The sequence below is a fragment of the Garra rufa genome, chromosome 6 (assembly GCF_049309525.1).
Source record: "Garra rufa chromosome 6, GarRuf1.0, whole genome shotgun sequence".
Taxonomy (NCBI): Eukaryota; Metazoa; Chordata; class Actinopteri; order Cypriniformes; family Cyprinidae; genus Garra; species Garra rufa.
This window is the reverse complement of record NC_133366.1, coordinates 40354872-40369781: the sequence shown is the minus strand read 5'-3', so window position 1 is coordinate 40369781 and position 14910 is coordinate 40354872. Positions and strand designations below refer to the sequence as shown.

Below are 14910 nucleotides of genomic sequence, written 5' to 3'. Positions count from 1 at the left end.
TTTCTGTCATCACATGGTTTTTTGTTTATAGCAGTTTTGTGTGTATAAGGGTATGTACACAAGTGCACAGACTGAAACTTTCCTTTAGAAACAAATAATTACAGCCTCTTTCACCCAGACAAGTATAATTGTAGATGTATGTCCTTGATCTCTGTCTTTACTTGAAAGAGCTTGTGTATTCTCACCATTTCTTGTATATTTGCTAAGGTAACACACTGAAGCACGTTGGCAACAGTTTTAAAGCCAGTCAGATCCTCTATGTGGCGGCCATCTGTAAATTCCTTTAGCATGAAGTCCTCCTTCCCTCTGACGCTAATGGCCTGGTCTTTTTTTCCTTTTTTTTTTTTAAATCAAAACCTAAACCTGATGCTGCTGTAAGCATTGTTTATATAAATTATATTACCTTTAATCCCCAAATTTGATTGTTGTTACAAGATTTCTGATGTGAAGTTTAAAAGCCCGACGATTCACTGTTTGCAGCACTCTTTCTGTTCATGCTTTTCCAGATTTTTTTTTGTCTGGTGTGAAAGCAATCAGAAGTGGATTTGTCTAGAGTAAGAATTTGTTATTTGATTTGGTTTGGTACAATAGATTATATCATAGATTATTGGTTTTGTTTTTCAGGGTAGTGGTTATGCTCGTCGGTCTATTCTACAGGACAGTGACACGTACATGACATACTACTACAAAGACGCTCAGACAATGTATGAGTTTTTCTTACGAGGACTGCGAGTGTCAAGTGAGTCAACTAGTTATTTAAAGAAGATATTAAAAATGCCCAATAGTTAACCCCAAAAAGGTTTGTCATCATGTGTGAGATCTTTAAATTTTTGTGTTTTATTTTTTATAGATAATGGTCCTTGTTTGGGATCACGTAAACCGGGCAAGCCATATAAATGGCTTTCATATAAAGAGGTAAGATTGCTGTAGTATAAACATATTTTCACTACAGTGAGGGAAAAATTATTTGATCCCCTGCTGATTTTGTACGTTTGCCCAGTAACAAAAATGATCAGTCTTACATTTTAATGGTAGGTTTATTTGAACAGTGAGAGACAGAATAACAACAAAAAATCCATAAAAATGCATTTAAAAAAAAAAAAAAAAAAATTGCATTTTAATGAGTGAAATAAATATTTGACCCCTTCGCAAAACATGACTCCTCTTCACAGATCCTCTCCAAGTCATTAAGGTTTCGAGGTTGATATTTGAAACTCAACCCTCCACAGATTTTCTATGGGATTATGGTCTGGAGACAGGCTAGGCCACTCCAGGACCTTAATGTGCTTCTTCTTAAGCCACTCCTTTGTTGCCTTGGCCGTGTGTTTTGGGTCAGTGTCATGCTGGAATACCCATCCACAACCCATTTTCAATGCCCTGGCTGAGGGAAGGAGGTTCTCACCCAGGATTTGATGGTACATGGTCCCGTCCATCATCCCTTTGGTGCTGTAAAGTTGTCCTGTCCACTTAGCAGTAAAACACCCCCAAAGCATAATGTTTCCACCTCCACGTTTGACGGGGGGGGGGTGGTGTTCCTTGGGGTTATAGGCAGCATTCCTCCTTCAAACACGGCGAGTTGAGTTGATGCCAAAGAGCTCGCTGAAGAGCAACACTTTAACCCAGTTCTTTTCTGAATCATTCAGATGTTCATTTGCAAACTTCAGCCGGGCCTGTACATGTGCTTTCTTGAGCAGGGGGGCTTTGTGGGCACTGCAGGATTTCAGTCCTTCACGGCTTAGTGTTTTACCAATTGTTTTGTGACTATGGTTCCAGATACTTCCGTGTAGTTCTGGGCTGATTCCTCAGCGTTCTCATGATCATTGAAACTCAACGAGGTGAGATCTTGCATGGAGCCCCAGACTGAGGGAGATTGACAGTTATTTTGTGTTTCTTCCATTTGCAAATTATCGCACCGAGTGTTGTCACCTTCTCACCAAGCTGCTTGGCGATGGTCTTGTAGGCCATTCCAGCCTTGTGTAGGTCTACAGTCTTGTCCCTGACATCATTGGACAGCTCTTTGATCTTGGCCATGGTGGAGAGTTTGGAATCTGATTGATTGATTGCTTCTGTGGACAGGTGTCTTTTATACAGGTAACAAACTGTGATTAGGAACAATCCCTTTAAGAGAGTGCTCCTAATCTCAGCTTGTTACCAATATAAAAGACACCTGAGAGTAGGGCTGGGCGATATGGGCAAAAATTCAAATCTCTGTATTTTTAGGAGGAATGACGGTATACGATATATATACGGTATTTTTCCATAAATGGTTACTTGAGAGTCAAAGCCTTTATTAAAACTTTATTAAGTTAACGGTGGTTTCCCTCCCTGTTTACAAATAAACAGCTGCACAACAAATAAACAGCTGCACAAAATCTTTGATAAATAAAATACAGTACAGGTTGTTTCTCCTGCTTAATATACGCTGCGCAACATATTTCAAATTATGAAAAAAATCTTTGATAAATAAAATACAGTACAGGCTAGACCAGGGGTCTTCAATTAAAACGGCTCGAGGTCCAGTAATGAACCCTGCTCACCAGCCGAGATCCGGACAATTATACATAAAAAACGATTTATGTTTTTTGCGAGACCAGGGTATCTGCAGCATATTTTATCTTAAATTCTAGACATTTAAATACCTTTTTAAAGACCTGAACAAAAATAAATAAATAAATAAATAAATAATTAAAATGACTGTAAAAAGCATGATTTACAATTCAGATGCAGGTTTCACAAAACAAAAAAGATTTCTTAAATTATAAACTTCACATTCCAGCCTTCAAGAGTCAAAAGTATCAATTCTTATACAAATTTAAACAAATATTGTCAATCAAGTATTATATAAATTAACATATACATATATTTTACTGCATTAATTGTTTAAATTTGTATAACACATTATCTTTCGATCCATCAGTTCACATTTACAACTCTATGTGTTTGCTGCTTAAAACCATGGATTGTTTTTTTTTTTTTTTTTACATTAATCTTTTTGACAACAGCAGACATACAAGCTAATTAAAAATGGCAGAACTTCTCTTCCAGAAGGAGGCGCTTTCTACGGAGCCCCTTACGTCACCTGTAGAAGAAAAATAATGAATCCGTGGGGACGGTTTTGCAATTCGTTCCCTCAGTTTATAAACCATACTCACGAATTCTTAAACTGTTCCCTCGGTTTAACAAGTCGTGCCCACGGATTAACAAACCGTACCCACGAATTTCCAATCCGTGCGCTCAGATTTTGTAAACCGTACCCTCGGATTTTGAATCCGTACCCACAAATTCATAATCCGTGCGCACGCTTTCGCAATCCGTTCCCACAGTTTGTAAACTGCTCTCACGGATTTGTGGCCCCGCCCCCAAATTCAACCAGGACACCTGTTTAAGTGCTGGATGCATTGTTTTGCATTTATTAAACTTTATTTCTCAGTAGGCTATATGAGACTATGCAACACTGACAAAACAGAGTTTTTAGCTTTATTTTATATTAATCACCAATAGATTAGCTGCCAAAACATCATGTGTTTTAACCTATTGGTTATTAATGTAAAATAAACGATAAAAAGAAGCCTGCATGTTTTGTAAGTGCGGTCATGGTACCAAAATAAAATAATAAGTGAAGAGCGCTGTTCAAACGGCTTTGTTTTATATAATATTTTTCAAAATATAAAATTACCTGAATTAAAAAAAAACGAGTTTTGGAGAGGAGAAGGTAAAAAGCAATACAAACAAATAATGTACAGGTTATGTTGCCATTCCTTTGCTCTCAAACTAAATGCAATGTAATAATAGGCCTTATTTAATAATAACATTAATAGTGCAGCATGCATCTAACTCTGGGTGAAAAGCTTATCATAATCACAAATCCGTGAGAGCAGTTTACAAACTGTGGGAACGGATTGCGAAAGCGTGCGCACGGATTATGAATTTGTGGGTACGGATTCAAAATCCGAGGGTATGGTTTACAAAATCTGAGCGCACGGATTGGAAATTCGTGGGTACGGTTTGTTAATCCGTGGGCACGACTTGTTAAACCGAGGGAACAGTTTAAGAATTCGTGAGCACGGTTTATAAACTGAGGGAACGAATTGCAAAACCGTCCCCACGGATTAATTATTTTTCTTCTACAGGTGACGTAAGGGGCTCCGTAGCTTTCAGAATGGTACACAAAGCAGCGCCGAAGCTGACTTTGAAACGTGCAGCGCTCATATTTATTCAATGCATAGCCTTATAAAGTTTCATCGCAATTCTTGCCTTTTAGTCCCCAATTTAAGACAACCTGAAATCATAATTAAGACTTTCTTAACCCCTAATAATACTGCAGTCATCAATGAAAATTGAGAGCTTTATTTTAAACAACGACTTTCGAAAACAAACCTTAGCCTACACAAAATACGTTTCTTTTTCTTTTTCCCCACTGTGTTCGGCGCACAAGAGAAATATTAGGGAAGTAAATTAATATCAGCATATGAAGTATAACCGTCTATCATTGTCTCTGAGAGAATGTGCACATCAGATGCTGAAAGCGCTGTTTTTACTTTCGCTTTAACATATTGCGCAGTTTTCACTTTGCTTGTGTGATATCCATTGGCTCACCCACAATATTTTGCGACGTAACCCCAACACAATGCGTTTTCCATCAACGTTTTTCACTCACTGAAAGCTACATCTGTCTGTACGCAATGCGCCTCTCATCACTGCACAGGAGATTGCACCCAAATGCTGAGTTCTTGCGATTGGGTAGCTCGTATCTTGGGTCAATGGTTTTTAGCAGCGTTTTAAAACCCTCTTTTTCACGCAGAACGCACACGCGCATGTGTGGCCTTAAACCATATCGATATGAAAGATATTGGATAATCCCGCATCGCGTTGGGGAATCATATCGATATATCCCCAGAATTTGATATACCGCACAGCCCTACCTGAGAGCCAAAAATCTTTCTGATTGATAGGGAATCAGATACCTGTTTCACTCATTAAAATGCAAATCAATTTATAACCTTTGTAAGGATTAATTAGCTCAAATTTATATTGATTCAAATAAGGAATCGAATCGAAAGATTCGAAACTTGATTAAACTGATTCAGAATTAATAGATTACACTTCTTAACCATTCGTCCAGCAAAGTGGTCAATTCAGCATAATGTATTAACTCAAAAGGTTTATATTATGTTCCTGGCCAAGATCACAAATAAACCAAAATATTACGTTAGGAAATTTTAAAGCTGAGGTAGCTTGATCTAAACACAGATAGAACTTTTGTGAACATAAAGTCAAGACACTTCTTTTAATGAAACAATGATTTATTGAACTACTCTAAAACACAACACTAATCTCTACTAAAACACAAATAAACACACACACACACACACACACACACACACACACACACACACACACACATTCACACTCACACTCATACAGTTCCGGGGATGAGCAATTACTGAGTTGACGAGAACCCCAAATGTTCTAGTATCTTAACTAGTTCTTAGATCGCAACCTTAGAAAATCACAAAAGCAGAGACTTAGCTTTTAACTACTTAGGGAGTATTTTGCACCAGTTTCAGCGAAGTAAACAGAGATCTTGTTACTTGCGTTTGTGCCAGGAACGGGGGTTCCGGGGGCTCGTCTGAGCGAAAGTTCTGGTTGGTTGCTGGTCGATGACGTAGTTTGGGAAATCCCTCGACGTGGAGGAGTAGTTTTCTGGAGCTGATCTTTCGGTTGCCTGGTTACGCAGGTTGATGCGCTGGAAGTTCTTTTGAGTCGGCGTTGCGAGACTTGGAAAAGTTCGGCAGTCACGAAACTTCAGTTCTGTAGAGTTTTGATGGCACCGTTGCGTGCTTGGTCGAGTGGTCGAGCGCAGATGGAAAAGCACTCAAACCACAAGAGGCGAAAGGCGTGAGGCGAGAGCTGGGAGCTCTGAGTTCGCTGAGTTCTTGCTGAGTTCGCCTAAGTTCTGTTAGGAACATGAAGTTTTAAACGGGCCGCTAGGGCACGTCCCACGATGCTGGGATCCAATGGCATTGCTGAAGGGTCGGGTCACGCCACCCCCTTTCCGTCCTGTAATTCCTTCTGGTACGTAACTTATTAGGAAATGGATTTCTCTGCAATTTTTTTGTTATTAACTTCAATAAACTATTTCGATGCCTAAAGTATACACTATCATTTTCTCATTCATTTTGCTGTGCATCATTCATTCAGACAATTTATTACATATCAAATAAAGCTATATTGCTTGCATGCTAATACATTTGATAACTTCCTTTCCTAAAGGCATATAATGCATAGATTAAACTCCAATGATCACATAAAACACATAATATAAAAGAAAACATGAAAACATATGATACTGTTGAAAAGCTGATTGTTTCTTAAAGATTGTCTCTGCAGTGTACTCAATTGAGACGCTGCGTTGGATTCGGAATGTCAGACGAGAGTGGGACAGGAAGTCCGAAAAACCATGTGAGTCACGCTGGACGCATCATGTGCCATGCCAGCTTAATTTCAGAAGACTGGAGGTTTGTTTCTTAGGTGCTCTGAGACAGAGAGCATTTTCTTCTCTCTGGATGCGTAAGTCGCAGATCTCGACAAAAGCGGTCCATACAATTAGCGTCTGGTGATTATCATGTGATGGTCATGTCTCAGCATTTTGACTGAGAAAGAGGGTCCTTTTGTTTCTTTGGAATATGGCCATTTCTGTTTTGTACGTTGTTCTGCAAGTTACAATCTTCTTGTACTCCTTTCGTGAATTAATGTTAACGGGGCAGGCCGGGTCAAGACTAGTGAAGACTTGTAGACTAGCTGGCGTCTACCAGATGGTCATGTGCTGGTGGTGATTAATTTTATGGCTGGCTTGATTCTCTGCAGTTTGTGTGGTGCTCTGTTGATCGAGATCCTACACCTTTTTGAAATGCTTTTTTTGTTGTTATTCTGTCTCTCATGTCAAATAAACCTACCATTAAAATTATAGATTGATCATTTCTTTGTTAGTGGGCAAACGTACAAAATCAAATAATTTTTCCCTCACTGTATATCTTTATTGATCTCTTTCTTGTTTGTATTTTATCAGATACAGCTGTGCTTTTGAGTAAATTACATATTTTTGTATGATGTTCATGTGTGTAGGTAGCAGACAGGGCAGAGTTTGCAGGTTCAGCATTACTCCACAGAGGTCACAGTCAAACAAGAGACAAATACATTGGCATCTTTGCACAGAACAGGCCAGAGGTAATCACATGCATTCTATATAAGATAATCTTATTTGTGCAAACAGTATATTCCACATTTGATCAACCTGTGTGTACATTTCTGTAGTGGACTATTTCAGAGCTGGCATGTTACACATATTCACTGGTGGCAGTGCCGCTGTATGATACACTTGGTACAGAGGCCATCAGCTATATTATTGACAAAGGTGAGTAAACGCACAACATCTTTCTCCAATTCTGTGCAATAGTTTTATGTTATCTTTCTCTTATATGGACCACAAAACCAGTCTTAAAGGAACTGTATGTAAGAAATTTATTTCAGTTAATCATAAAATGGCCCTGACATGTCACTAGACATTAGGAAATCATGAAGATGTTGTAAATTTCCTACTGTAAATGTATAAAAAAACTCAGATTCCAGATTTTCAAATAGTTGTATCTCAGCTAAATATTGTTTCATTCTATCCATGCATCAATGGAAAGCTTATTTATTCAACTTTCAGGTGATGTATACATCTCAATTTCAAAAAATTGACCCTTGTGACTGGTTTTGTGGTCCTGGGTCACATATTTAGTTTTTAACTCTGCTAATAAATACTAGAAAAAAATAAAACATTTTTAATGAGGGCTTTCAAAATAGTTTAGCACCATTTTGTGTCCTATTCTGGAAAAGCGTTTTGTTCACTGAAATAGAACATTCTATTAATTAGATAATTAATAATCCTGTTTCAATCATGAGAACTCTTGGAATAGTTTTAGCATGATAATTGATACAACAATATTACTGTATTTGGTTTGGTGGCCTACATCAACTGTTTAAACTCCTGCCTCTGCAGAGCAAGTACTGTATGAACTTGCTGCTGACAAAACATACAAATATGCTGCTATGAGAATTTTTATGTTGCCTTTACATGAATAGGCATTAGGGGTGTGATGATGTATCGATTCATGGATTGATTTTCCGAATACATTGAGATTCTTTTTCTTGAATCAATTCTAAGCTTATTTTTTTAACAGCAGATGGCACTGCATGCTTTAGAAACTGCCATACTCTGCTTGCTTCTAGTTTCTTACACACACTTGAAATTAAAATAATAATTTATAAAGTTTGAAAAGGTAAAAGCTAAAAGCAAGAGTGTTCACAGTGGGCAGAGCTTACATTAATCTTGCGTCATAAAAGCATAAAAGCCGAGGTGCAAGTACATTTATCCACTTAAATTACTCGAATGCACAAGCGCCGTTCTTTGTGAGCATTTACGTGTGCGGTTAGAAACTAATCTAGTGTGCCATCTGCTGTTAAAAACTAGAGCACAGAATCGATTCGAGAGAGAATTATAATGCATTTGGAAAATCACAGATCCAAATCCACTAATCGATTTATCGTCGCACCCCTAATAGACAGGTGGAGCTGGGGGAGGTGGAGGGTTTCAAAGGAACTGTGATTAAAGGAACAGCTGACACTGAACCAGGCCATTTAAAGGAACCATATGTAAGAAATTTATTTCAGTTAATCATAAAATGGCCCTGACATGTCACTACACATTAAGAAATCATGTTCATTTCAAATACTTATATCACTGACAACAGCGGTCCGGCCAGGATATTGTCAATTAAAAGTGACAGTTGCAGCCCACAACTGATGTTATTGTTGTCATTTTGTGTTTTGGTCTGAGGCTCCACCCTCCAGCTATCTACTAATCACGAAGTCAGTAGAGTTACATGATCGGGGTTGCCAGCACTGTTACAGCTGCAGCTATGAACGTGTCGGATAAAACATGTATAACATTACAAAACCTAAAAGACCTCGTTATGAATCCGAAATACGTCGTGACAAAGTCCGAAATAAAACAAGGATTTGTATAGGAGATGCCTTTGAAAGATGGAGACGGCTGAAAACGGAGAAGAATTTGAAGACAGACGCCAACGTTGCGCCAACGACACCCTTCTACAGTATTTTGAAAGTGATTGCAGTACCAGTTTTGGCCACAATCCTACATACGGTTCCTTTAAATTTGCAGACTGAGCAGAGGCCAAACTAAGTTACGTACAATAATATATAATACATAACGTGATTGCACATAAATGACCTGTCAGTCTGTGCTGACTGAACTTGATATTTATTACAATTAAATTTAAAAATGAAGATGAATAAATATTAATATTTAATCACATTTACTTATTTGAATTAATTACGAGAACTATTTGTAATTTAGATGGAAATTGTGTTGACATTTTGTTGAAATTGTGAGAAATTTGTTGTGAGTAACAGAGCTTTTGTTGTAGCCACCATCTCCACTGTGATCTGTGACATGGCGGATAAGGCTCGTCTGATCCTGGACTGTGTGTCTGGCCGGAAACACAGCATCACAACCATAGTGATCATAGAGAGCTTTGACAGTGAACTGACTGCACAAGCACAACAGAAAGGCATTGAGGTCTTGAGCCTCAAGGAGTTGGAGGTTTGATTACACACACACACACACACACACACACACACACAAACAAACAAACAAACACACTGTCTTAGAGACCCTTGGTAAGCAGTGATCCCATTAATCTTGTATTTGTGCTCTACTAAATGAAGTCTTTCTTTTGGCAGGCTATTGGCAAAGCCAACCACAAGACACCCATTGTAAGTAAAACTGAGCGCTGTATTGATTTACAGACTTGTAACCCTGAATTGTTTTATTTATTTATTTATTTATTTTTTATTGCTTTATGGTAATTTCATGAATCCTACTTTTGATTTTATTTCTAGCCACCTAGACCAGAGGACCTGGCACTGATTTGCTTCACAAGTGGAACTACAGGTAAAAGAGTTTATATGTATGTTCACTAAGTACTTAAATTTAATTGTGATTAATCTCAGAATTATTATTTTTGTATCATGTTAATGCATTCCAATACTTTTTAATGAAGAAGAACAAATTATACTACCAAGCTTGCATTTATTTGATCCAAAATACAACAAAAGCAGTAATATTGTGAAATATTTTCACTATTTAAAATGACTGCTTTCTATGTGAATACATTTTAAAATGTAATTTATTCCTGTGATCAAACCTACATTTTCAGCATCATTGATTTTCAGAATACTTTGTTGAATAGAAAGATCTAAAGTTCAGCATTTATCTGAAATAAAAAGCTTTTGTAACATTACATTACTCAGCTATACTATTCAAAAGCTTGGAGTCAGTATGATTTGTATTTATTTATTTATTTTTGGGGGTGGGGGGAAGAAATTATAGAAATTAATACTTTTATTTAGCAAGGATGCTTTAAATTGATCAAAAGTGATGATAAAGACGTTTGTAATGTTATAAAAGATTTTAGTATGTCAGATAAATGCTTATATTCTTCTGAACTTTCTATTCATCAAAGAAACCTGAAAAAAATATACTCTACTGTTTTCAACATAATAATAATATTTATATTCCTATATATATTCCTGAAAAATTCACAGGAAAAGAAAGAAAGGCATACTGGTTTATAATAACAGTTATAACCAATTTAACATGTAAATATTCTTTCTTTTTTTTTTTTAATTCATTTTACACAAAGAACACATTGTTCATGTTCACATTGCTTCCTAGTTTCTTTCGCTTTAACATCTTTCGCATTTCTTACTCCAGCTCAGAGAATATATGTATCCATGTTTTTCCAACAGGAAATCCAAAAGGAGCAATGCTCACACATGGAAATGTTGTTTCCAATTGTTCTGCTTTCATTAAAGTAACAGAGGTAAGCCTAGAGATTTTTCACTTTTGTATTCTTTAAAATGTATTGCTTTAAATTTTATTTTTTCATTTGTAAGTCACTTTGGATAAAATCATCTGCTAAAGAAATACATGTAAATTTCATTTAAGTCTTCTTGGAAAACAAGCAAAAATGACAACTAGTGAGATTTATGTGACAAGTTTTTATGAACATCTTTCCTTAATTTTGTTTGTCAGTTAATTGTTAAGTGAAATACTTTCTTCATATCAAGTTCTTTCTTTTGGTCTTTGTTACATTCACCATTCCTTGTGCCTCATTTCCTCATTTAATTATCTGTTTCCTGTTCCTTCCTTGTGTCCTATGTGTTGATGTGTTTGTATATGTGTATGTGTTTGTGGTTAGGGATTGCTGGAACCTAGTCCTCAAGATGTTCTCATCTCCTTCTTACCGTTAGCACATATGTTTGAAAGAGTAGTAGAGGTACACTGTATTTGACACCGCACGTGTGTGTGTTTTGCAGGTTCACTGCATGCTTAACCAGACAGACATTCACATTTCTTACCTACCACTAGCGCACATGTTTGAGAGAGTGGTCGAGGTATGTATTATGCATGCACAGACATTAAACAACTGTTTGATATATTTTTTATACAGCTTGTAACATAGTTTGTGGTGCACTTAATATTGACATTTTATTTCATTTTTGATGGTTTTGATACAGTTTCCCCAAAAATTAACTCACCCAATATATGATATTATGACTTCTTAACTGTGTCTGTGGCTACATAAAAAAAAAAAAAAAAAAAAAAAAAAATATATATATATATATATATATATATATATATATATATATATATATATATATATACAGTACAGACCAAATGAATGAGAAGGTGTGTCCAAATTTTGGTTTGTACTGTTTATTTTTCTGTTTATTAAAGTTTTTACTCTACATTTGTGCAGTTTTCAGTTGGTTAGTGAGATTTTTTAAATGTATATAAATTAATAAATAAATATTTTTTTAAATGGGTTTTTATACAAAAACTGCTTTTTTATGTAAAATTCACTTTATAAACGACCCACATTTCTAACTTTAATTCATGGGGATAACATGGATAATTTCACATGGTTTAGTGTAAGATTTTTGCCCATCTTTTGGAAAATCCAGTTTAAAAAAAAATAAAAAAAACAACTACAAATAACTTTTACCAGTAGGTGGCTGCAGAGCTCCACTATTTGCTATTTGACCACCTGAAAGATATTTTTTCACCAGTTTTTTTCAGTTGAATTCATATCTACAGTACAGACCAAAAGTTTGGACACACCTGAATGAGAAGGTGTGTCCAAACTTTTGGTCTGTACTGTGTATATATAGAAATGAACTGCCATTATATTCTTGTTGCATAATTGTGTTTGTTGCGTGTAGGGTGTGCTTCTGGTCCATGGGGCCAGGATTGGATATTTTCAGGGTGATATCCGTCTGCTGATGGATGATTTGAAGACTCTTAAGCCTACTATATTCCCTGTAGTGCCCAGACTACTCAACCGCATGTTTGATAAGGTACTTCTGTTTAGTTACACACACATAAACTCTTGGCATTTAATTATGTGCTTAAATATACTAAGTGATCTTTGCTCATTATAAACTCTTGTGTGTTTGCATTAAGATATTCGGACAGGCGAACACTCCTCTCAAAAGATGGCTGCTGGATTTTGCCACCAGCAGAAAAGAGGCAGAGCTTAAAAGTGGAGTTGTGAGGAAGGATAGCATGTGGGATAAACTGATCTTCAGCAAAGTGCAGGTAACCTAACTAAACTAAATAGAGAAAAAGTGTGTTAGAGCCAAAGACTATAGAATACCCAAGACATGTCACTCGTATAGTGTTGAATGGGGAAAAATGCAATGTTCATTATGGCCGCGAAGCCACGCCTTCTTAGTGAAAGAGCCAATCGTTGATTAGTAAAGTCAGCGCGTCACTGCAGCTGCCGTTAGAAGTCCCGGTTGCTATAGAAACAATCGGCGCTCTAAGACGTGCACTCAGTACTGCGCATGCGCACTGGCTCATTTAGCCGGAAAAATAAGCGTTTTTTTTAATGCTATTGGAGCACAAGGAACCATATTTATGAGGCAGTTCATGTCGGATTTCTTCGGAGATTTATATGAAATTTAATCGTAAGCTTGGTGAACAGTTTTGGAGAATTTGATGTTTCCCCATTCAAAGAGATAGGAGCTGCACTTGCCTGCCCGAGTAGCGTTTCAAAGATGGCCGCCGAGTGACATGACTTGCCTTAAAGGGACTTTAGTTAGAGCCCAAGGACAGAACAATCAGATGAAAACATAGAGCATCTATAAAGACTCTGTTGCTTAGCAACACACAAATTCAAAAATACTCAGCATCTAACTATCTAACATTTATAAAGAAAAGAAAAAATGAATCATGTCTCATCTAGGCTTGTTCACACCAAGGACGATAACTATAACTGTAAGGTTTTAAAATTATTCTATGAGAATTCTATGAGAATATGGAAGTCAACACCACAGCTATAACAATACTGATGCAAAGGAATGATATTGTTGGAATCATTTTCAAAATGTTGTTTTTAGCTGATGAATGATAAAAAAATTGATAGCCTGTAAAAATATAAATAAATATATAAATATATATATATGCCTAAAATCGCTCGTAAATATGAGGACATGGTAACACTGCAAGACAGTGCTCTCTAAAGGCCTGTTCACACCAAGAACGCTAACTGTAACTATAAAGATAATATTCTAAAAATCGTTTCAAATTTAAGAAAATAGCAGAGTTCACTCTAGAGCTATAACGATAACGATACAGGGGAATGATATCGTTGGGATCACTTTCAGAACGATTTTTTTACAGCTGATGAATGATAAAACACTGACAGCTAATCAGACTTTATTCAAATTTAAAGTGCTTGTGCATTTGAAATAACTTATACATTGTTCTTCAGGACTTTATTCTTGCAATTGACTTTTGTTATTAGAATTAGATGTAAGCTCGCAATTGTGAGTTAAAAAGTCCAATTTTGAGGAGGAAAAAAGACTGATATGTTCTCAGAATTGCGAGTTTATATCTCAAAATTATGACTCACAATTGAGATATAGAGATATAGATATAAACTCGCAATTCTAAGAAAATGTGCGACTTTATTTCTCAGATTTACAAGTTCATATCTCACAATTCTGACTTTATAACTCACATTCACAAATTTATATCTCACAATTCTAAGAAAAAAAGTAAACTTGCAACTACCTTTTTTTTTTTCTCAGTGGTGGAAATGGGCTTCCGGCTTCCATAATATTGAGTCATGTTATAAATTTATTATATAAATGTAATGTTTGTAAAAGTTCTTTTGCTTATGTTGCATTTTCAATAACTGACTTAGAACACTGTCACTTTTAAATAAATGCGATTGTTTTTTGGGGTTTAACTCTTTGTGGAACATTTTGTAACTAAACTGTGCCTGAACACAGTGTTGAGGAAAGTTACTTTTAATAAGTAATGCATTACAATATAGCGTTACTCCCTAAAAAAGTAATTGAATTACTTGGTTACTTTTAATGAAAAGTAATATGTTACGTTTCTTTTGCGTTACAGTTTCTCATTTGGGCTGGGCTTGCTTGTTAGTTTTTTAGTATAAAAATATTCTATTATTGACAAATGCAAAAGCACTTTCACACCCAAAAGTGAAAGTGAAGTAAGCCTCAGGCTTAAAGAAATGTAAATTCACGTTTGTACAGTAGAGGGCGCAACTCAAACAAACCTTTTATTAGTTTGTGCTGCCATTCTGGATTGCACAATGAGATGTAGAAGAAAAAAGTTCAATGCTCTTTATTAATGTTTATTTATTTGCTTGGTTGTTGGTATAGTTGAATTGATCATTGAAGGTCAGTGTCAAAGTCAAAGACATTCGTTGATAAAGTGGGATTAAATACATAAAGGATGTTTATTATTTA

The 14910-nt window shown here is 36.1% G+C and overlaps 1 protein-coding gene across 2 annotated transcripts in view; it reads left to right on the top strand.

Annotated features, from left to right (window-relative positions):
* Positions 1-14910, top strand: part of acsl1a (acyl-CoA synthetase long chain family member 1a) — a 43556-nt gene that overhangs the window by 14226 nt on the left and 14420 nt on the right. The window contains exons 3-13 of one of the 2 annotated variants that reach the window (XM_073843296.1): positions 625-739; positions 851-915; positions 7126-7227; positions 7315-7414; positions 9492-9667; positions 9808-9840; positions 9967-10018; positions 10876-10949; positions 11446-11523; positions 12352-12486; positions 12593-12727. In XM_073843296.1, the coding sequence (XP_073699397.1) occupies positions 625-739; positions 851-915; positions 7126-7227; positions 7315-7414; positions 9492-9667; positions 9808-9840; positions 9967-10018; positions 10876-10949; positions 11446-11523; positions 12352-12486; positions 12593-12727 (1065 nt within the window). Of the gene's footprint in view, positions 1-624; positions 740-850; positions 916-7125; positions 7228-7314; positions 7415-9491; positions 9668-9807; positions 9841-9966; positions 10019-10875; positions 10950-11327; positions 11406-11445; positions 11524-12351; positions 12487-12592; positions 12728-14910 lie in introns of both variants that reach the window. The other variant, XM_073843295.1, reaches the window with a different exon arrangement.